At 38.1% G+C, this 15,705-nt stretch overlaps 2 protein-coding genes across 3 annotated transcripts in view; both read left to right on the top strand.

The window, feature by feature from the left end:
* Positions 1-186: 186 nt before the first annotated feature.
* Oatp74D (Organic anion transporting polypeptide 74D) overlaps positions 187-15,705 on the top strand; it is a 28,189-nt gene continuing 12,670 nt past the window's right edge. The window contains exons 1-2 of one of the 2 annotated variants that reach the window (XM_036815420.3): positions 187-205; positions 1,255-1,525. The gene's annotated coding sequence lies outside the window, so the exon portion shown is untranslated. Of the gene's footprint in view, positions 206-431; positions 1,526-15,705 lie in introns of those variants that run through there. The other variant, XM_036815419.3, reaches the window with a different exon arrangement.
* Positions 8,504-8,962, top strand: edin (elevated during infection). The gene has a single exon (XM_017067854.4). It carries the CDS (start codon positions 8,544-8,546, stop codon positions 8,889-8,891), a length of 348 nt encoding a protein of 115 aa, XP_016923343.4. The 5' UTR covers positions 8,504-8,543; the 3' UTR covers positions 8,892-8,962.

Below are 15,705 nucleotides of genomic sequence, written 5' to 3'. Positions count from 1 at the left end.
CAGCGCTGGGGCCTTAACAGAGCCCCAACATCCCCAAACAGCTGCGCTGCCGGCGTCGACTGCGACTGAGGCAGCGGCAGAGACCAAGGCAGAGGTAAAAAGTTTTGGCTGTTTTCAGTTCGTTTCGCCGTTTTGCGTATTCGTTTTCGAATTGTTACCGTGTGCGGACTGTGCCGACGGGCAGCGGAACTCAGGCGGTGCAACTGTATGTGTGCGGGTGCGTGAGAGTGTGTGTGCGAGTGTGAGTGGGGGGCCAGGCAGGCCAGGCAGAAAGCAGAAAGAGAGAGAGCGAGAGAGATAGTGTGTACTTTTTGTGTTTTTATTTATATGGGAACTGGGAACCCGACTCTACTCTACTCGATTCCGAGTGCGGTGCGTATATACCAGCTTAAATAAATACACATGTGTATACGTATTATTTCTATAGACTGCGGGCAACAGCAACAACAACAATGTGGGTCGTGCATATTGAGCGTATGCAAATACAAAATAACAACAGATAAATGCCAAAAATCTACTACACTTTTATAACCAAAACACACAGAGCGCGTGAGAGCGGGTGATAGCAGCAGAGAAGGAGCTCCCTCTCTCTTAGGAGGACCACCCCCACAGCGAAGAGAGCGAAAGAGAGCGGCGGTTAGAAGTATCTGCGAGGTACACCAACACTAAGAGAGCGCGTATCTGTATCTGTATCTTCTTGTCTGCGTTTTTTCGTCTCGTCGTATAAATTGAGCCGCACTTTGCTTATTCTCGAGTTTTTGCCGCTCAGACGTCGCTGTAAGTGCACGCGTCGCTCGTCTTTTCGGTTCCGTTCCGAATCGGTTTCGTTTTCGGTTTCCAATACCATACCTCCAGTTCCCACACACACTTGAAAGGAAAACCATCTGAAAGATACCTGTGCCCAAGAACCCAGTTTAAAGCAGGAAAATTGAAAAATATCTAAAATAATTTAATACTAATCAAAGGAAAACATTTTGTATGTTTAAGAGCTAATACTCCAGTTTTAAAGAGGAAATTTATCAGACAACTATAAGCTTCATCCTCAAAAATACAGTTAAATTTATATAAACTAAACCAATACCTAAATAAACTTCTTAACCTTATAAAAACCCTTATTCAATACTCTTTTTTTGAGATTTATCCACGTTATTAAAAGGCTCCGTTAGCCCAGTTTAACATTTTATAACAAAGAAAATCTTTATAAAATCCCAAAGCAACGTGATTGCGAATTTAAGTGCCAAAATCCATTTTCAGTGAGTGCTCGAAAAATTGTTTTACTGAAACCCAGCCGCAAATACAATTTTCAATTGGCTGTATTCGTGTTTCCAACGCACAAACATACAAATATAGCATATAATTTTGTCCATTATGTGTGCAATTAAATAAAAAAAATTCTGTGTGTGAAAAAGCAAAAAAAAAACAGTGCGGCGAACGGAGGCAGCAACAAATTAGACGCGTAAATTGCGTATCAAATTCTGAATGAATAAAATCAACAGAACCAGAAAGCGAATCAAGAGCGATAAGCGTAAGTAAAGCTTTACAAAATACATTTTGTGGTCTTACAAAAAATCCACATTTTTCTGAGATACTGCGAACATTGTTAGCTTTATATTTCGGTTCTAAAAAATAAGCAAAGAGCTTCAAAAACAGATAAATTAATTATTTTAAAATTCATTTCAAAGAAATGGGCTGACTTGAGGAATTTTTTAATCTTTGCATTCCACTTTCTTAAAAAAGAATTTTGTGTTCTAAGGAAGTGTGTATATTTTTCAAGACTTTCTGTAAATATTGCAATTAAATGGTGTGGTGAAATACAATTTCAATGAAAGTGATCATTGCCAAACAAAAATGCACTCCCCAAAATTAACACAAGATCCATGGAACAACCTGATATTGTTTCTTTTCATTTAATTGGGCTAAAGAAATTTCCCTTTTCAATGCTGCCACAGAAGAAATGAAAAGAGAGAAACATTCTCTGATTGATGTGGGGAAAAACAAAAACAGAAACCCCGAAAAGATATTTCGAAATCCATTGAGAGGGCCAGACGATGTCTAAGCATTTATCTTTCCGTTCTTCAACGCCGTTCTTGTTATTTTTACGAGGGGGGGGAACTGTTCAGGCGCCAGAGAAAGTGAAACATGTAATTTTTTGAGGGACGGCCTACAAAAATCATACGCCGTATTGAGTGAAATCGTAATGGGTTAAGAAATTTCTTAAATACGAAGGTTAAAAGGGGGCAGAGCAATCAGAAAGCGCACAGTACACACTGGGAAATAATGATAAGACGCGAGGAGAAAAAAGCCAGCCAAAGAATACGAAACACACTCTGTATTCTCTGTATTTTCTGACTCCTCTTTCCCCGGGTAATTACATGCCGTAAAACCAAAATAAATACGCACAGATAAAGATGCACAGATGCAGATACAGATACGAGAGTTTTGGGTTGGGTTGGCTTGGGTTTTTTCCTGCACTCTTTTTTTGTCCTCGCAAAACGAAAGCCGAAAATCGGCAAAATGCATTAAAATCGAACAAAAGCAAAAACGAAAACAGTCAATAAACGCTGTTTAATCAAATGTAAATGTTTATACCGCAGCGATCGGCTCAGAATCACCGAGTTTCACTTTTGTACCTCAATCATAAGAGTGTTTGTTCTGCCCAGAAACCAGAAAGAAACACTCTTTTCCGTCTGACCCACATCGGGTTCGTTATCACCGATTTTTATTATCCATATATATATATTTGGTTGATCCCATTCAATGGGCACACATTGACTTTACAGAACAATTTGGGAATTTAAAATTAAACACTTAAAACCATATTAACAAACAGCGGGGCCCCCATCTGAAAGTGACAGAGGAAATAATTGTTTTACGAGTTAAAATTCATTTTTATTTACGTTCTTTCTGAAATTAATTAGTAAAGGCAAAAGTAACATTTTAAAATGATGAAGTTAATTTATTTTGCACATGCTCACAGAGAAAGTCAAATGAGTGATACAAATTTTAAATTATTCGTTTTGCTTTTTTATAGGGCTCTTTCAATTGTTTTTCTTTTTTATTAGTTTATTAGCTACAAAATATATTTGAGAACAGGTTAAAATGGTGCTTTTGGTAAAAATAGGTATACTTGGAAGTAATTCTATTTGTAAATACACAAAATACATTCCACAATAATGCCGTATTAAAAACTCGACATTAAATAATAGAGTGATAATTTTTTAAAACTGAAAAAAAGGAAGTGTGTGCAATCAAACGACAAATATGTTCTTACCTTATATGGTGATTCCCACAACCAAAGATTCCGATCTGACTTTGTCTGCCTCGCCATTCCCATATTTTTCCACTGTTTCTTTTCAACTTCATCGCCTCCGCGAGGCAATAAATGATCAATAGCCCAAAGCATTTCGATTTCAGCCAAACTCACTTAATTTGTTTTCTGATTCCGCTCTTTTTTTGCCAAGCGTCCTAGGTCCAGAAAATAAAGCACGGCAAGAACAGGGAAAAGACTATAAAATTCACCTGTAATAACGTCGCAGAAAAATGAAGAAATCGGATGGGAAGCGGCAGACAAAAACAAGAATCGGGTAGAACTGAGAGAAGCGACAGCCGGAGCAAAAGAAAAAGTTGGGGGAACCGAGAGAACGAACCCGAAATCAGAAAACCAGATTTACTACTAATTTAAATTCTTGGCATACAAAATATTCTAAAAAACGCAAAAAAAATCCACAAATGCGGAAAAAAACAAAAACAAAAATACATACGGTTTATTGATTAACGAAACGAAGCGAAAATTGTTTTTTTTGGCCAAATATTGACGGGCACTTCCACATAGATCGAACACCCCTATGTCACCCGGTAACCCGCCCCCAGCATTTCCGTTTCCTCTGAACTCTTTTCGCATCTGATGGATTGACATTTGTTTTATCTGCCAGACGTTTAAAGTACATTTCTTGGTCCCAAAAAGGCAAAGTAAAAACATTTAGTCATCGCTGGACACAAAGGAAATGTTCAAGAACTTTAGTCACTTCGTATTGATTTTTACTGGCTCGATATTCCTTTATTCGTTCGCTAGAGCACGTGTAAAGGTGTACACAAATAAGTCTTATTCACAAGTCGAAGCTGATAATTTTATATGGTGGTGTTTGTATTTGGCATTATGTTAATCAACTGGCGAAACAAATACGTACAGCCGAATCGTCATTAATTATGCATTTATTTTGAGCGTCTCAGGCCGCTGGCTGTGACCACATTTGATATGAAAACCTCGATTCGCATTTCGAGAAACTGAAAGTTGGCCTAAAAACACAGTTAGGAATTGCCCCTGGCCGTGCATTGTAGTTGGGCTGGGTTGGGGTCGTGCTTACCGCCTTAGTCGACCGACTTCAGTCGCTACTATCAGCCAGATGTTGGTTTTACACTATGAATATTTCAATAAAAAAACTTATCATGAACCCATGAGGTGAAAAAAACATATGTCCTATGGAGACAGCTACTAAAAAAGTAAAGGAACACAAAAATATAACATGCAAGCTTTGTGATAATAATTAGAAATGATGTTTCTGGCCTTATATATATTCTTTATGTTACTCTAAGCTAACTTGATAATCGCGTCCTAAGATATAAATATATAATTCTATATCTTATAATGTAATATTAAATTTAATAAATAAGAATTTCTGTACCATAAGCTCAGCTATAAATAAAACTTAATAACTTTGTACATACATAAGAAAAATCCTTAAAACTTCTTATATTATATGAAATCAAACCATAATATATAGCTTTCATTTTTTTAACTAAACACTGAGATGAAAAGTATATCGGCAGATAAGGAAACACTTAATCAAGAGCATGTGGTATATGTTTTCAAACGTTGAACTTGTCTTCAAAATCATTTGCTCGACACTCCCCAGACCACTCGAAAAGCCCCAATTCCCCATGCCAATCATGAATATATGAGATGAATTCCCACATTCTCCGGCGACACGCCCTCTCTTTCGGACAGACAAAAGCCCCACTTGAGAGGTACGAGTATTTGTATATCGGGGACTGGATGGCAACAGTTTGCGGGCGATTAACGAACCAGAAGTCGCACTTGACTTGCCCGAAGCCGGGATGACATACAAAAGAGCCATTCAAGACCAGCCTAGAAGATGGCAGCCCGTGGAAGCGGCCAAGAGGAAGACGAATCATGATCATCAGCGACAATTACCGCACTGTAACTACGCAGCATCCGCAGCAGCAGCAGCAATAATAATGTAAACGGGCTGCGTGCAAAGCCGAGCAAAAAAAAACAGAGCCACATAGATACACAAGAAGCGGGTCTCCAGATGGACCCCGCCCCGAAATCCGGGGTCTACTCATCTGGAAGCTTGTTTTGCCGCTCTGCCCGCTGCGACGCGTCTTTAGCAAGTGATTTCAATTTAATTGACAGTCCTTGAACTTGACTTAAACGCAACGCATAACACAAACAACAATAATAATAAAAACAGCACAGCACTACAGCCACAACATCTCTTCACTCTCGATTCGCCATTCTGCGAAGTACAAGTCCCCCGACTCTTGGGGCTAAAGTATCTCCCCTTTGCGGGGTCTTTCGCTTTTAGATTCCATCAAATTGATATTAATGTTGGCCGAATTATTTTCGATTTTTTCGCAGTTAAAATGCTTATGGATTTTTAATGCACGTGTTCTAATTAACGATATCATAAATATAATACTAAATGTTATAACATCCCTTTTATATTAATATATGTACAATAGAAAAATTCAACAACAAGTAATGTGCAAATATTATATAATATTATAATATTATACATACTATATATATATCATTTTAAAAACTAATGACCCTTTATTGTTTTAAAATGACTAAGCGAAAGTTATTTCTGAAAGTATGAATATGAATAGAGTCCGAAGGCCAGTAAGAACCGGCTTTTCTATAACAACCCAAATTTCTATTCTTAGTAGACTTAAATTATTGTTACAAATGAGTAGTTTTAATTTTATATATTTCACAGGCAAAGCTTATATTTTTAACAACAAACAACTAACCATCAAAACTTTGCAGACATGAAATCTATTTATAAAGAAATCTATAAATTTAAATTTAAAGTGTTTGTGCTATATTAACATCTAACACAATAGAAACTTAAAATATGAAATGAAATGAAATGAAATCTATTTATAAAGAAATCTATAAATTTAAATTTAAAGTGTTTGTGCTATATTAACATCTAACACAATAGAAACTTAAAATATATGCTCTTTTTTAAGCTAATAACAATTAAAAATATATAAAAATATTTATATAATACTATCTAAATAAATAATAATAATAATACCCGATATTCATTTAAGTCAACGAAGATTAATAACCTTTCTTTTAAAAATGTGAGTTTAAATATATGGAATAATATTATAATTATGAAGAATTTAGTCAATTGGTTTCCTGAGAAATTCGAAAGACCCTTACATCCGGAAGGGACTTCGAAGTTCACTACATCCAACAGATATGTCCGCCCTTGGCCCTCCTCTTATTCATCTTAATCTGCATTGCCCTCCTTCTTCTTCCTTTGTTGACAAAGTTGAAGAGCAAAACCACACAAAAAGGGGCAGCCGCAAAAAGTTGCCCATTTGCGATTTCAGCACACAGTATTTTACGGCTCTTCTCGTCGTCATATTTTTTGGCAAATAAATCTTTTTAAAAACAACAAGCGAAACACCGACACATACCTACAGAAACCGGCGGATATACAATGTATGTATGTGGACATGCATATGTATAAACGCATTTGTCTATATAAAATCGTATCATCGGCGCATATATAATTTATTTTGAAAGCGTGCGTACGCCACGCATTTTATGCCGCCTGTCTTTTTGGGCCTAGACAAATGGCTGTCCGAACGGCAAACACAGCGATACATATACCATATAGACTTTCATTCAATGAATTTTGATATTTTTTGGCTTAATTGTTTTCTAGCCGAGAGGCCACCGAATTCTCGCGGAGATCTATAAAAATTTACAATTATGACTCGGCAAGATATCTGAGATATCGACACGTGTCTCTGAAGTTTTCTATCTTTTTTTTGTCCGCTTCTTTTTCCCCCATTTCGGTTTCTACTTCACATTGTGTATACGCCCCGTGGGCCCAGAGTAAGTTTTGTGAGATAAATAGCCACAGGTGACAAAAGATGTAAATGCACAACTTGATATTCAATAGATAAGGCCACAGTCCAGTAAAGTAAATGAAAGAAACATGGAGCCGCAGAAGCGAGGCGTACCCATGCAAAAACTTTCACCCGCAAATGATCTACGGGCCGAAAGAAAGACTTTCGCATTGAGAGCGCTCGCCGGCGGTACGCACATCTAATTACCGCACTCGAAAATGTGATTAGAAATCAGTTCTCGTCGCCGAAAAGAATCGAGAGAGTGCCGCAGCACTCGGCAGAATTTTATAGTACCTACATACATAGCAATAGTACTTTCACAACCGTTCAAATTCAAGTTCATGGCGAGGTTTGCAAGGGTTTCGGATTCGATTGCGATTAGGCATTCATATATGTGTTCCCCAGTGTTTCGGGTACTAATCAGTGACGCCGCCTTGATAACTAATACGAAAAGCGTACGATCCACCGGCTCTATAATGAATCGTGCGTGGATCGCACGCACAGGAAAACTAAATTTTGATTTCTTCGTTTCTGTGTCAACGAACCCATTTGAACTAAATTCTCTTTTATGATATTTCGTTTTTTTCGTCTGATTTCTTGTGTTTTTATATTGAAAACTTTCGGGCTCGCCGGTGCGTGCGGCGTTATCTCAAAAAAAGTCTGTTGCGTAGGCCGATTTGAATGCGTTTAGAAAAGAAAAGTTATGGCAGAGCGCGCCCCTCTTTCGGGTCGATTAGAAACCAGGTGATTGCGAGTGATATCAACTGGGGATTTACATATATTGAGATATTTTAATCAATCTATAAATGCTACACATTCATAGGAGCTAGTTCCCACGATTAAAGCGATAACGCGCGTCGTTTAAAACTAACTATATCATTATTAGTCCCAGACTGTTTTTTATTTAAGGTCTTTTGTGTTATCTTAGCTAAATGGTTTAGGAAAATGGTTTTAATTGCTGTTACATAACTTTTTACTAACTTGCAGAGATTCACTTTAATAAAGGGAAGAAAGAGTTCTCCCAAAGTAAATTAAATACACTAGAAATAAGATTTATTTATATTTAGCTATAGATTTTTTAAGTGGTTCCCCTCTTAAGGGACCCAGAATGGCTTGATCTTCTAAAGATTTGTGTGTCATCTCAGATTGCAAGTTGCAGTGCCCTGTTATTGTCACATAGCGCAGATAAGGATCCACGACTGGGATGAACCTATTTAACAAAAGCACCGCCCCAAGCTGATAAAGAACAATGATATTTCAAGAATAAATCCCCTCGTAGGTGAATCCCATTGGGATGTTTTTCCATCCTATAAAAACGCGAACCACCCTTGGCTTACCATCAGTTTGACTCAACCAATTAGACAGCAAAGATGTCCTCCAATAAGTGCGGAATCGTGATCCTCATCGCCTATTGTCTGGTGGCTCTGGTGGCCTCTTATCCTGAGCCGTATCCCGAGGAGTTCTGGACCAATCCCGAGAATCTTCTCGAGGAGGCTCCTTTGGTTCGCCGTGCTCGATCGCCGGAGGGCGGTTCCCTAGTCCTGTCCGCCAGCAAGGACGACCAAGTGGGTCGGGAGGCCAGTCTCCAGTACAACCACAATCTGTACTCCAGTCGCGATGGGCGTGGCAGCATCGACGCCTACGCCCAGGCCAGCCGGAATTTCGACCACAATCGCAACGACTACGGCGGCGGCATTCAAGGCACCTGGCGTTTCTGAGCGGGAGTACAAGTATTAAATTGGTCACAAAATGATTCATGTGTATAAATAAATGTGTTTACCAAAGCGCACTTCACTCAGCGGCTCATGTTGTTTTCCCATTAGCGAGGGATCCTCCTCCGAAGTTCGAGATCCCACCGAACCCAAAGATCTGTGCCCCTGACCAAAACAAACAGTAGCCGATGCATTGGCTATTTACTCAAAGTAACTCAACTGAAAAGACACAACAACGGGGAGCAAAAGTGAGGGAAGTATTAAGAAACGAAGAGCAGTAAGCTGTACTTTAAACACTCTTTATGGGATGTCAGATGCTTTAAAGATTGTTTTTCAGGGGTATTTTATTATACAAAAAATACAACTTACAACCTTTAAAATCGTTATAAAAGCGAGTTAATTGTTAAACTAATCATAATAAGAAAGGTTTCATATAATATATTTTTTAATTAACACTTTTACATTAAATCTCTTAAAATTCTTTTCCTATTATACTAATAAAATATTTTTTATTTATTTTTAATATTTTATCAGAACACATAGTCTTCTAAAGTCATTTTTATTGTAATTGTAAAACTATGAAATATATTACTTAGTTGTCACTAAAATGACGGTTTGAAAATTCTAGAACTCTCTGATTATTATTCTTTTCGCATTACATTTAAAAATTATTTTAAATATTTTTCTAATACTTTATTGGATCTAATGGTTTTTTAAGCAACGTTTTTCAATAAAACTATTTCAATTGATCAAACAGCCAAGGGTATTACCTTTAACAAGGAGCCGTAGGGCTTAGTCACCACTCGAATCTTATATGTTATATATTATATCTTATTTTCTAAAATAGTTCGGTAATTTATCCCTAATACATTTCCTGTCAACTAAAAATACCTATCTTAACTTTACTTCCCCTTCGGTTGCAAGCTGACCGGGTAAATTCGGCGTACTCCTTATGAAGTGTATGCCGAGAAGTACTAAAAGTCATGAGTCGTCGCCGGGGTCAATGGACTTCTCCTTCGCTGCTGGCGTCGTTGTTGTGTAACCAATAAAAATTGATTCTGTTGCGTGTGTGCCGAGGGGCAGCGGGGGCGTGGCAGGAAGGGGCGGCGAATTACGCACACTGCAACACAATTGCTCGCACACACACACATACAGTCGAGGGTCTGTTAATGCAATTGGGGGTTGCTGCATTTATCGCTCGCTTTCTTGGGGAATTCTTATGGGAACCCGTACTACATCTATATCTCCCGGTATTTGGGTGTGTACAGTGCACATACATATCTTTTAAATATATATATATATATGTAAGGGGCATGACTAAGGGTAATTACTTTCGCTTTCCGTTTGCTCAGCTGGCAAATCAATAAAACCGGCCGACGCAAGTCAAGAATACGTTAAATACTTGACCCCCTTGCACATTTTTCGGGAAAGCCGCTGCCGATGTTGTGGCAACAAAGGCGTCGTTAATGAAAAGCCACGAAAAAGAAAAAGCAATGCCTGGAAAATGACTTTCCATTTTCATTTAACAATAAGCAATCAATTGCAAGTTCATGGCACAGCTAACGATCTATTAGAAGAAAGTAAAAACAAGTAACGAAACCCATGCGAGGCCGAGTCAGAGGCAGAAACAAAAGACACACACAGAAAACCCAAGCCGACGAAAAGCGACGCCTACACAGGTAGGCTAGGTGAGTTGAGTCCAGGTGAGTTTTCAGGTGAGTTTCCAGGTGAGTGCAGCTGTCAGCTGTTGCTGTTGCCAATCAGTGCGAGCGGGACGGAGACGGAGAGGGAGGCGGAGACGGAGATGGAGATGGTGTCTCAGCCTCGACTGGTTTTCATTTCGGCTTGGAAAAACCACACATTGGCATTGCCCCGTTGCCATTTTTAGTGGCAAAAACTGACTGCATCATAATGAAAGTGAAATGCATTGCGCAGATGGCGATGGCGATGGCGATGGCAGTTACCAGATGCAACACCGCCAGGCAAGTAAGTCAAGTGCAGCAGCAACAGCAACAGCAACAGCAGCAGCAGCAGCAGCAACTGCAACATCAACTGCACTTGTTGCAACATGAAGTGCCGACTGAAACGCGGAGCGGATTGGATCGTATCGCTGCGGATTGGAATGTGCGCGCGTCACCGACATCTCCATCTCCAACTCCACTTCCATTTTCATTTCCATCGCCAACTGAATTCGGCACCATTCAGTTAATTGGCTAAATGCGAAAAGCGCTAAGCAAAGCACACACTTTGCATGCACCGAAAAAAATTTAGATATTTCTTTTAAAATATTCAGAATTCAATAAATAGATACTGATAAAGTTATGATCCTAAAGACCTTAAGGCTTGATTTTTGACTAACTGACTACATTTATTAAAAAAACTTAAGGCAATGATTTAAATTATAAACTCATGAACTCATGTTTGGCTTTTTTAGACTTTTTAAAATATATATAGTCAGTTAGTATGATAACTATAATAGATAGGTCAAACGAACCGTAGGTTTTTAGTTAAACATTTCTATATTTCTGGTCCTAAAACCTACTTTAAACCCTGATAGTTGCAAGTTAAATAACTTAGTTGTATTACAGTTTGAGTAACTTAAGTATTTTAAAACTTATATAAAAAGAAAATCTTCTTTGTCTTGTACATAGCGTCGAAATGAATTTTTAACAAAAATTAATGACTGCGAATCGATATTTTTTCCGGTGTATGCTCTGGATAAATTATGTCAACAGCATGTACCGTACCCGTACAATGTACAACTTACAATGTACATTGTACAATGTACATGCCTCCATTTATAGCCAGTGTTCAATGTCAGATCGGCGCCGAAGGTCGTTGTCGGATGCAACTCGCGGGTTTCATCTGGTTTCTTCGCTCGGATGTTTATCTCCATCGCCAGCATGAATATGTATCAGCATCTGCATCTGTATCCGTATCTGCATCTGAAACTCGTGCCAGTGTGTGAGTGGAGTTCTGGACCAGTGTAATTGATTCGAATAGCATGGAAAACTTGACATTGAGACAAGCAATTCGCATTGTGGTAGGACCACGATAACTTAACCTTAAGCACACATACTTGCAACAAGCAAACTATAAATATAACAAATCAGAGACCAAGATTGCAGACTTACTGGAAATCAATTCAATTCTTGGTATCTGAAGCCATTCTTATATATGGAAATGTTATAACTATAAAAACATTGTGAAGTATCAATGATACCCCTAAAAAATCTCAAAATTTAAAACCTAATAATATTGCAAAGAATTCTGCAACAAAAACGTTGATGATATAGGGTCCCAAAAACTCAAAATATAAAATAATTGTATATTAAATGTTTTTAATAGTATAAGCACCATCAAAAATCCCCAAAATAATTGCATAAATTCATCGACTCACCTTTCGTAGTGGCAGTTTCTCCCGCATATTTTAGGCGCATGCTCGACTCAATCAAGTCACAATAAATTAACCTCTATTTGTAAGCCAAGTGAATAATGCGAATAGCTAACAAACAGACAGCTGAACACAATGCAACATCAATTCACTTTTTTTTGGTCACATTTCACTGATTTTGAAAGTGAACGTTGTGGCAGGCGGCGGCGGCAACTGGCGGAATCACGATTTTGTGGGCAGCACAAACCTCTCCATCTCCCTCGGCAGTACAGTGGGTACGGGGTATGGTGACTAGGTGTTTGCAATTAAGTTTTGTGTTTAAATTAAGTAAATAGATTGCCAAGCTTGAGAATATTTACAAGTACTTTTAATTAAGATACTTTTTACTTTGACGTTAGTACTTATCGACTTGTTGAGCTTGCTTTTCTGCATAATTAGAATGATTTAATGACTAAAGAAGGTGAATAGTTGCAAAAAGAAGTTAGCAACTTAATCGGCTGCCTGTGCAGTGGATATTCCTACTGTTTTTATTGGCAACTGCGTGGGTGAAATCCAGCAGACATAAATTTGGCGTCGTGTAGCTGCCGTTTTTACTTTTCCAGTGCGAGCAAATGAAGCGAAACGTGGGTTACACTTTTTTCCATTTGCCTCTGCCTTTATTTATTTTATTTCATCTTTTTTTCTATATTTTTTGTTTTTTTTTTTTTTCGGCATGCATCTACAGCTGCATATCTTTTTGAGTTACATATTTGTAACGTCTGCGGCCGGATAGACAACGAGGTGGATGTGAATGTGGCTGAATGGAGCTGCGTAGGCCGCTCTGCATCAGGTTGACCCAGTTTTCGCTTTCTGTCTCCGTTTTGGCCTGGGTTTTTTTTTGTGATTTTTTTGTGAAAATTATACGATTTGCAACCCGCTGCAGACTTGTCCCATGTTTGTCCGTTAATTTATGGCACTAGTTGCAGCTCAATCAATTTAACACACATTCGTCTCGATCCAATCGCAGCTGGCCAGGGCACTTATTCAATTAAGCGCCACGTAACTCTGCCAGCACAATGCAATTGCACTCGGATTCCTACTAAACTAGTTTCTTATTCTTGTCACTTTGGTGGATATCGCACATTTGATACAATGAAACGGATGCGACAATGCTGGAAAGGGCAGTAAAGTGCAGTGCTTTCGATTGTACGCATCTGTTATGATTGCATACTTAGAGCCAATGGGCGTATACGCGATGAGGTTACTCAAATAGATAATACGCCATGTGTGACAAGGTGGTAAAGCTCGATAACAACTCTACAAAACCCTTTAAGTCATTTTTGTAATGTTTAAAGATTAACCTTTTTATCAGAGATCAAATAAAAAACTAAAATCTAGCAAAACTCGTTTAATATTTAATATGTGAACTTAATAATGACGCTCATATAAGGTTTATTTTTAGTAATCCATAAGTAAATACATACAGTAAGTTTCTTGAGCTATTATAACATTATCAGCAACAGGTTATTTGTCGGTAATTAAAATCACTTATAAAACCTCTTGTATTAATTGATCTATTAACCATTTAAGTTGGTAGTAGTTAAAAATAAATTCAGTATCAAATGAAAAATCAATCTAAATTGTTATTGAATAGTAAATACATGTATATTACAATAGATTATCAAGTAGTAAGGATTTGAAATTTGATGGTATGAACCTAAGACCAAACTATTTCTAGACCCGTGAATCACTTCTAGGACACACCCAACTTAAAAAGAAAATAAATGCACCGCGGGTCACCGAATGAACACCCCCAACTGCTTGCCAAATACCCAAGTTTATGACAATTTTTTTTGGCCATTAAAAAAAGGGGAGTAGCGAACTGCATCAGACGAAATACAATTTGGAATTGGCCATTGCAATCTTGGCCACATGCCATTCACACGCACACACACAGCCACAAGCAAACACCCATACACCGATAAATGGACAAGTCAATGCACTTTTCGCAAACTCACACACACACATATACACGCTGGGAAAACCAGAGAGGAAGAGCCAGAGAGAGCCACCGTTAGTCGGCTGCCTGTGTGCGTGTCTAGATTTTGCAATAATTTCGTTTTCATTTCGAATTTGAATTTCGTTTTCGTTTCGCCTCCGGAGCCCTAGTGCTCTGAAAGTACGATTGTTTTCAAATTCACTTTCACTAATTATGTCATCATAAAACCAAAGAGGCCGCTACCATTGTAAAGAGCTTGAGGTTTTCTATCTTTAAGATTGTCCCATTCCTTTAATTGTCTGTCTAGACGAAGGAAACCCCATCGTTTTCGTCTACTGCGCAATAAGTTTTTTATTGCCTGTATTCCTTGGGCCCAACCCACTGCCGCATTTCTTTCCTGTAGAACTTTTCTTAGGTTTTGCCAAAAAAATAAAGCTTTTTGGGGTGGTAAATTCTTTGGCTGGCTTTCCCCGCCTCAGACATTTATATTTTTGTTGTCCTAGGTCCGGAAAGTGAGGATAACAGGGGATGTAAATGAGAGCAACGGAAGAGAGAGAGATTCACGCATATCTACGTGAGATTTACAAACGCGAAAGCTGATTTACTTTTCCATCCCTAACAAAGACTTATTTATATATATTTCGAAAAGAACCAACTATTAGGGTAAGAATAACAAGAGCTTAAATATTCGGTTTACATTTTTTAAACTTAATTTGATTTTTTATAGTTAGAAGTTATAATATATATAATATAATAAAAAACTTTAATATAATAATGCTTAGATCTAAATAAATTAAATTCCGTTTTTACTCATCTTTTGAATGATCTACAATTTTCCCTAACCTACCTTATGTTTCCTATTTAAAATTGTTATCTATCGGAACCAAATCGACTATTTCCTAAGTCAACATAAGATCTTCCTAATCTACTACTATTTCTTGCAAAAAGTGCATCAGAAAGTGCAAGTAAACAAAGAGATTTCCTGCTCTCTTTTTCTCTGAGATGCACTTCCTCTCTTTCGCGAAGAGCTTTATGCAGCCCGTTCTCTGCTCTCTCGCCAAATTATTGAAATTGCACAAAGAAAAGTGAATCGAGAGAGCGGCATTGCGATTGTGTAAGTTTTACATGGATGCATGGCTGCAAGAAACTTGTTTTCTTTTTTATGGCCCGTAATTCGAGGTTCTTACTGTTGAGGAGGGGATTACGATTGAGGTACAAAAAAGGGGGATTACCACCCCTAGGTAGCGTAATTAGAGCAGTTATGGCACACACACACAGATACAGTGGAGCTTTGATTGCAGAAGAGAGTGCGCTGCACTCGGTTGATTGTGTCTGTGTGTGAGTGTGTGACTGACCTATCTCAATGCAATTTTGCTTGCCCGCTGCACTTACACACACACACAGAGATAGAGTCACACCAACAGGCCGTTGTGCTCATTTATCTTGTA

Source organism: Drosophila suzukii, chromosome 3 (genome assembly GCF_043229965.1).
Source record: "Drosophila suzukii chromosome 3, CBGP_Dsuzu_IsoJpt1.0, whole genome shotgun sequence".
NCBI classification, from domain to species: domain Eukaryota; kingdom Metazoa; phylum Arthropoda; class Insecta; order Diptera; family Drosophilidae; genus Drosophila; species Drosophila suzukii.
Note: the sequence above shows the minus strand (reverse complement) of the source record. Positions and strands in the feature narration are given on the sequence as shown.

What these genes read in the sequence shown, in the direction of transcription:
- edin (XM_017067854.4), top strand. Translation starts at nt 8,544, where the DNA reads ATGTCCTCCAATAAGTGCGGAATCGTGATCCTCATCGCCTATTGTCTG.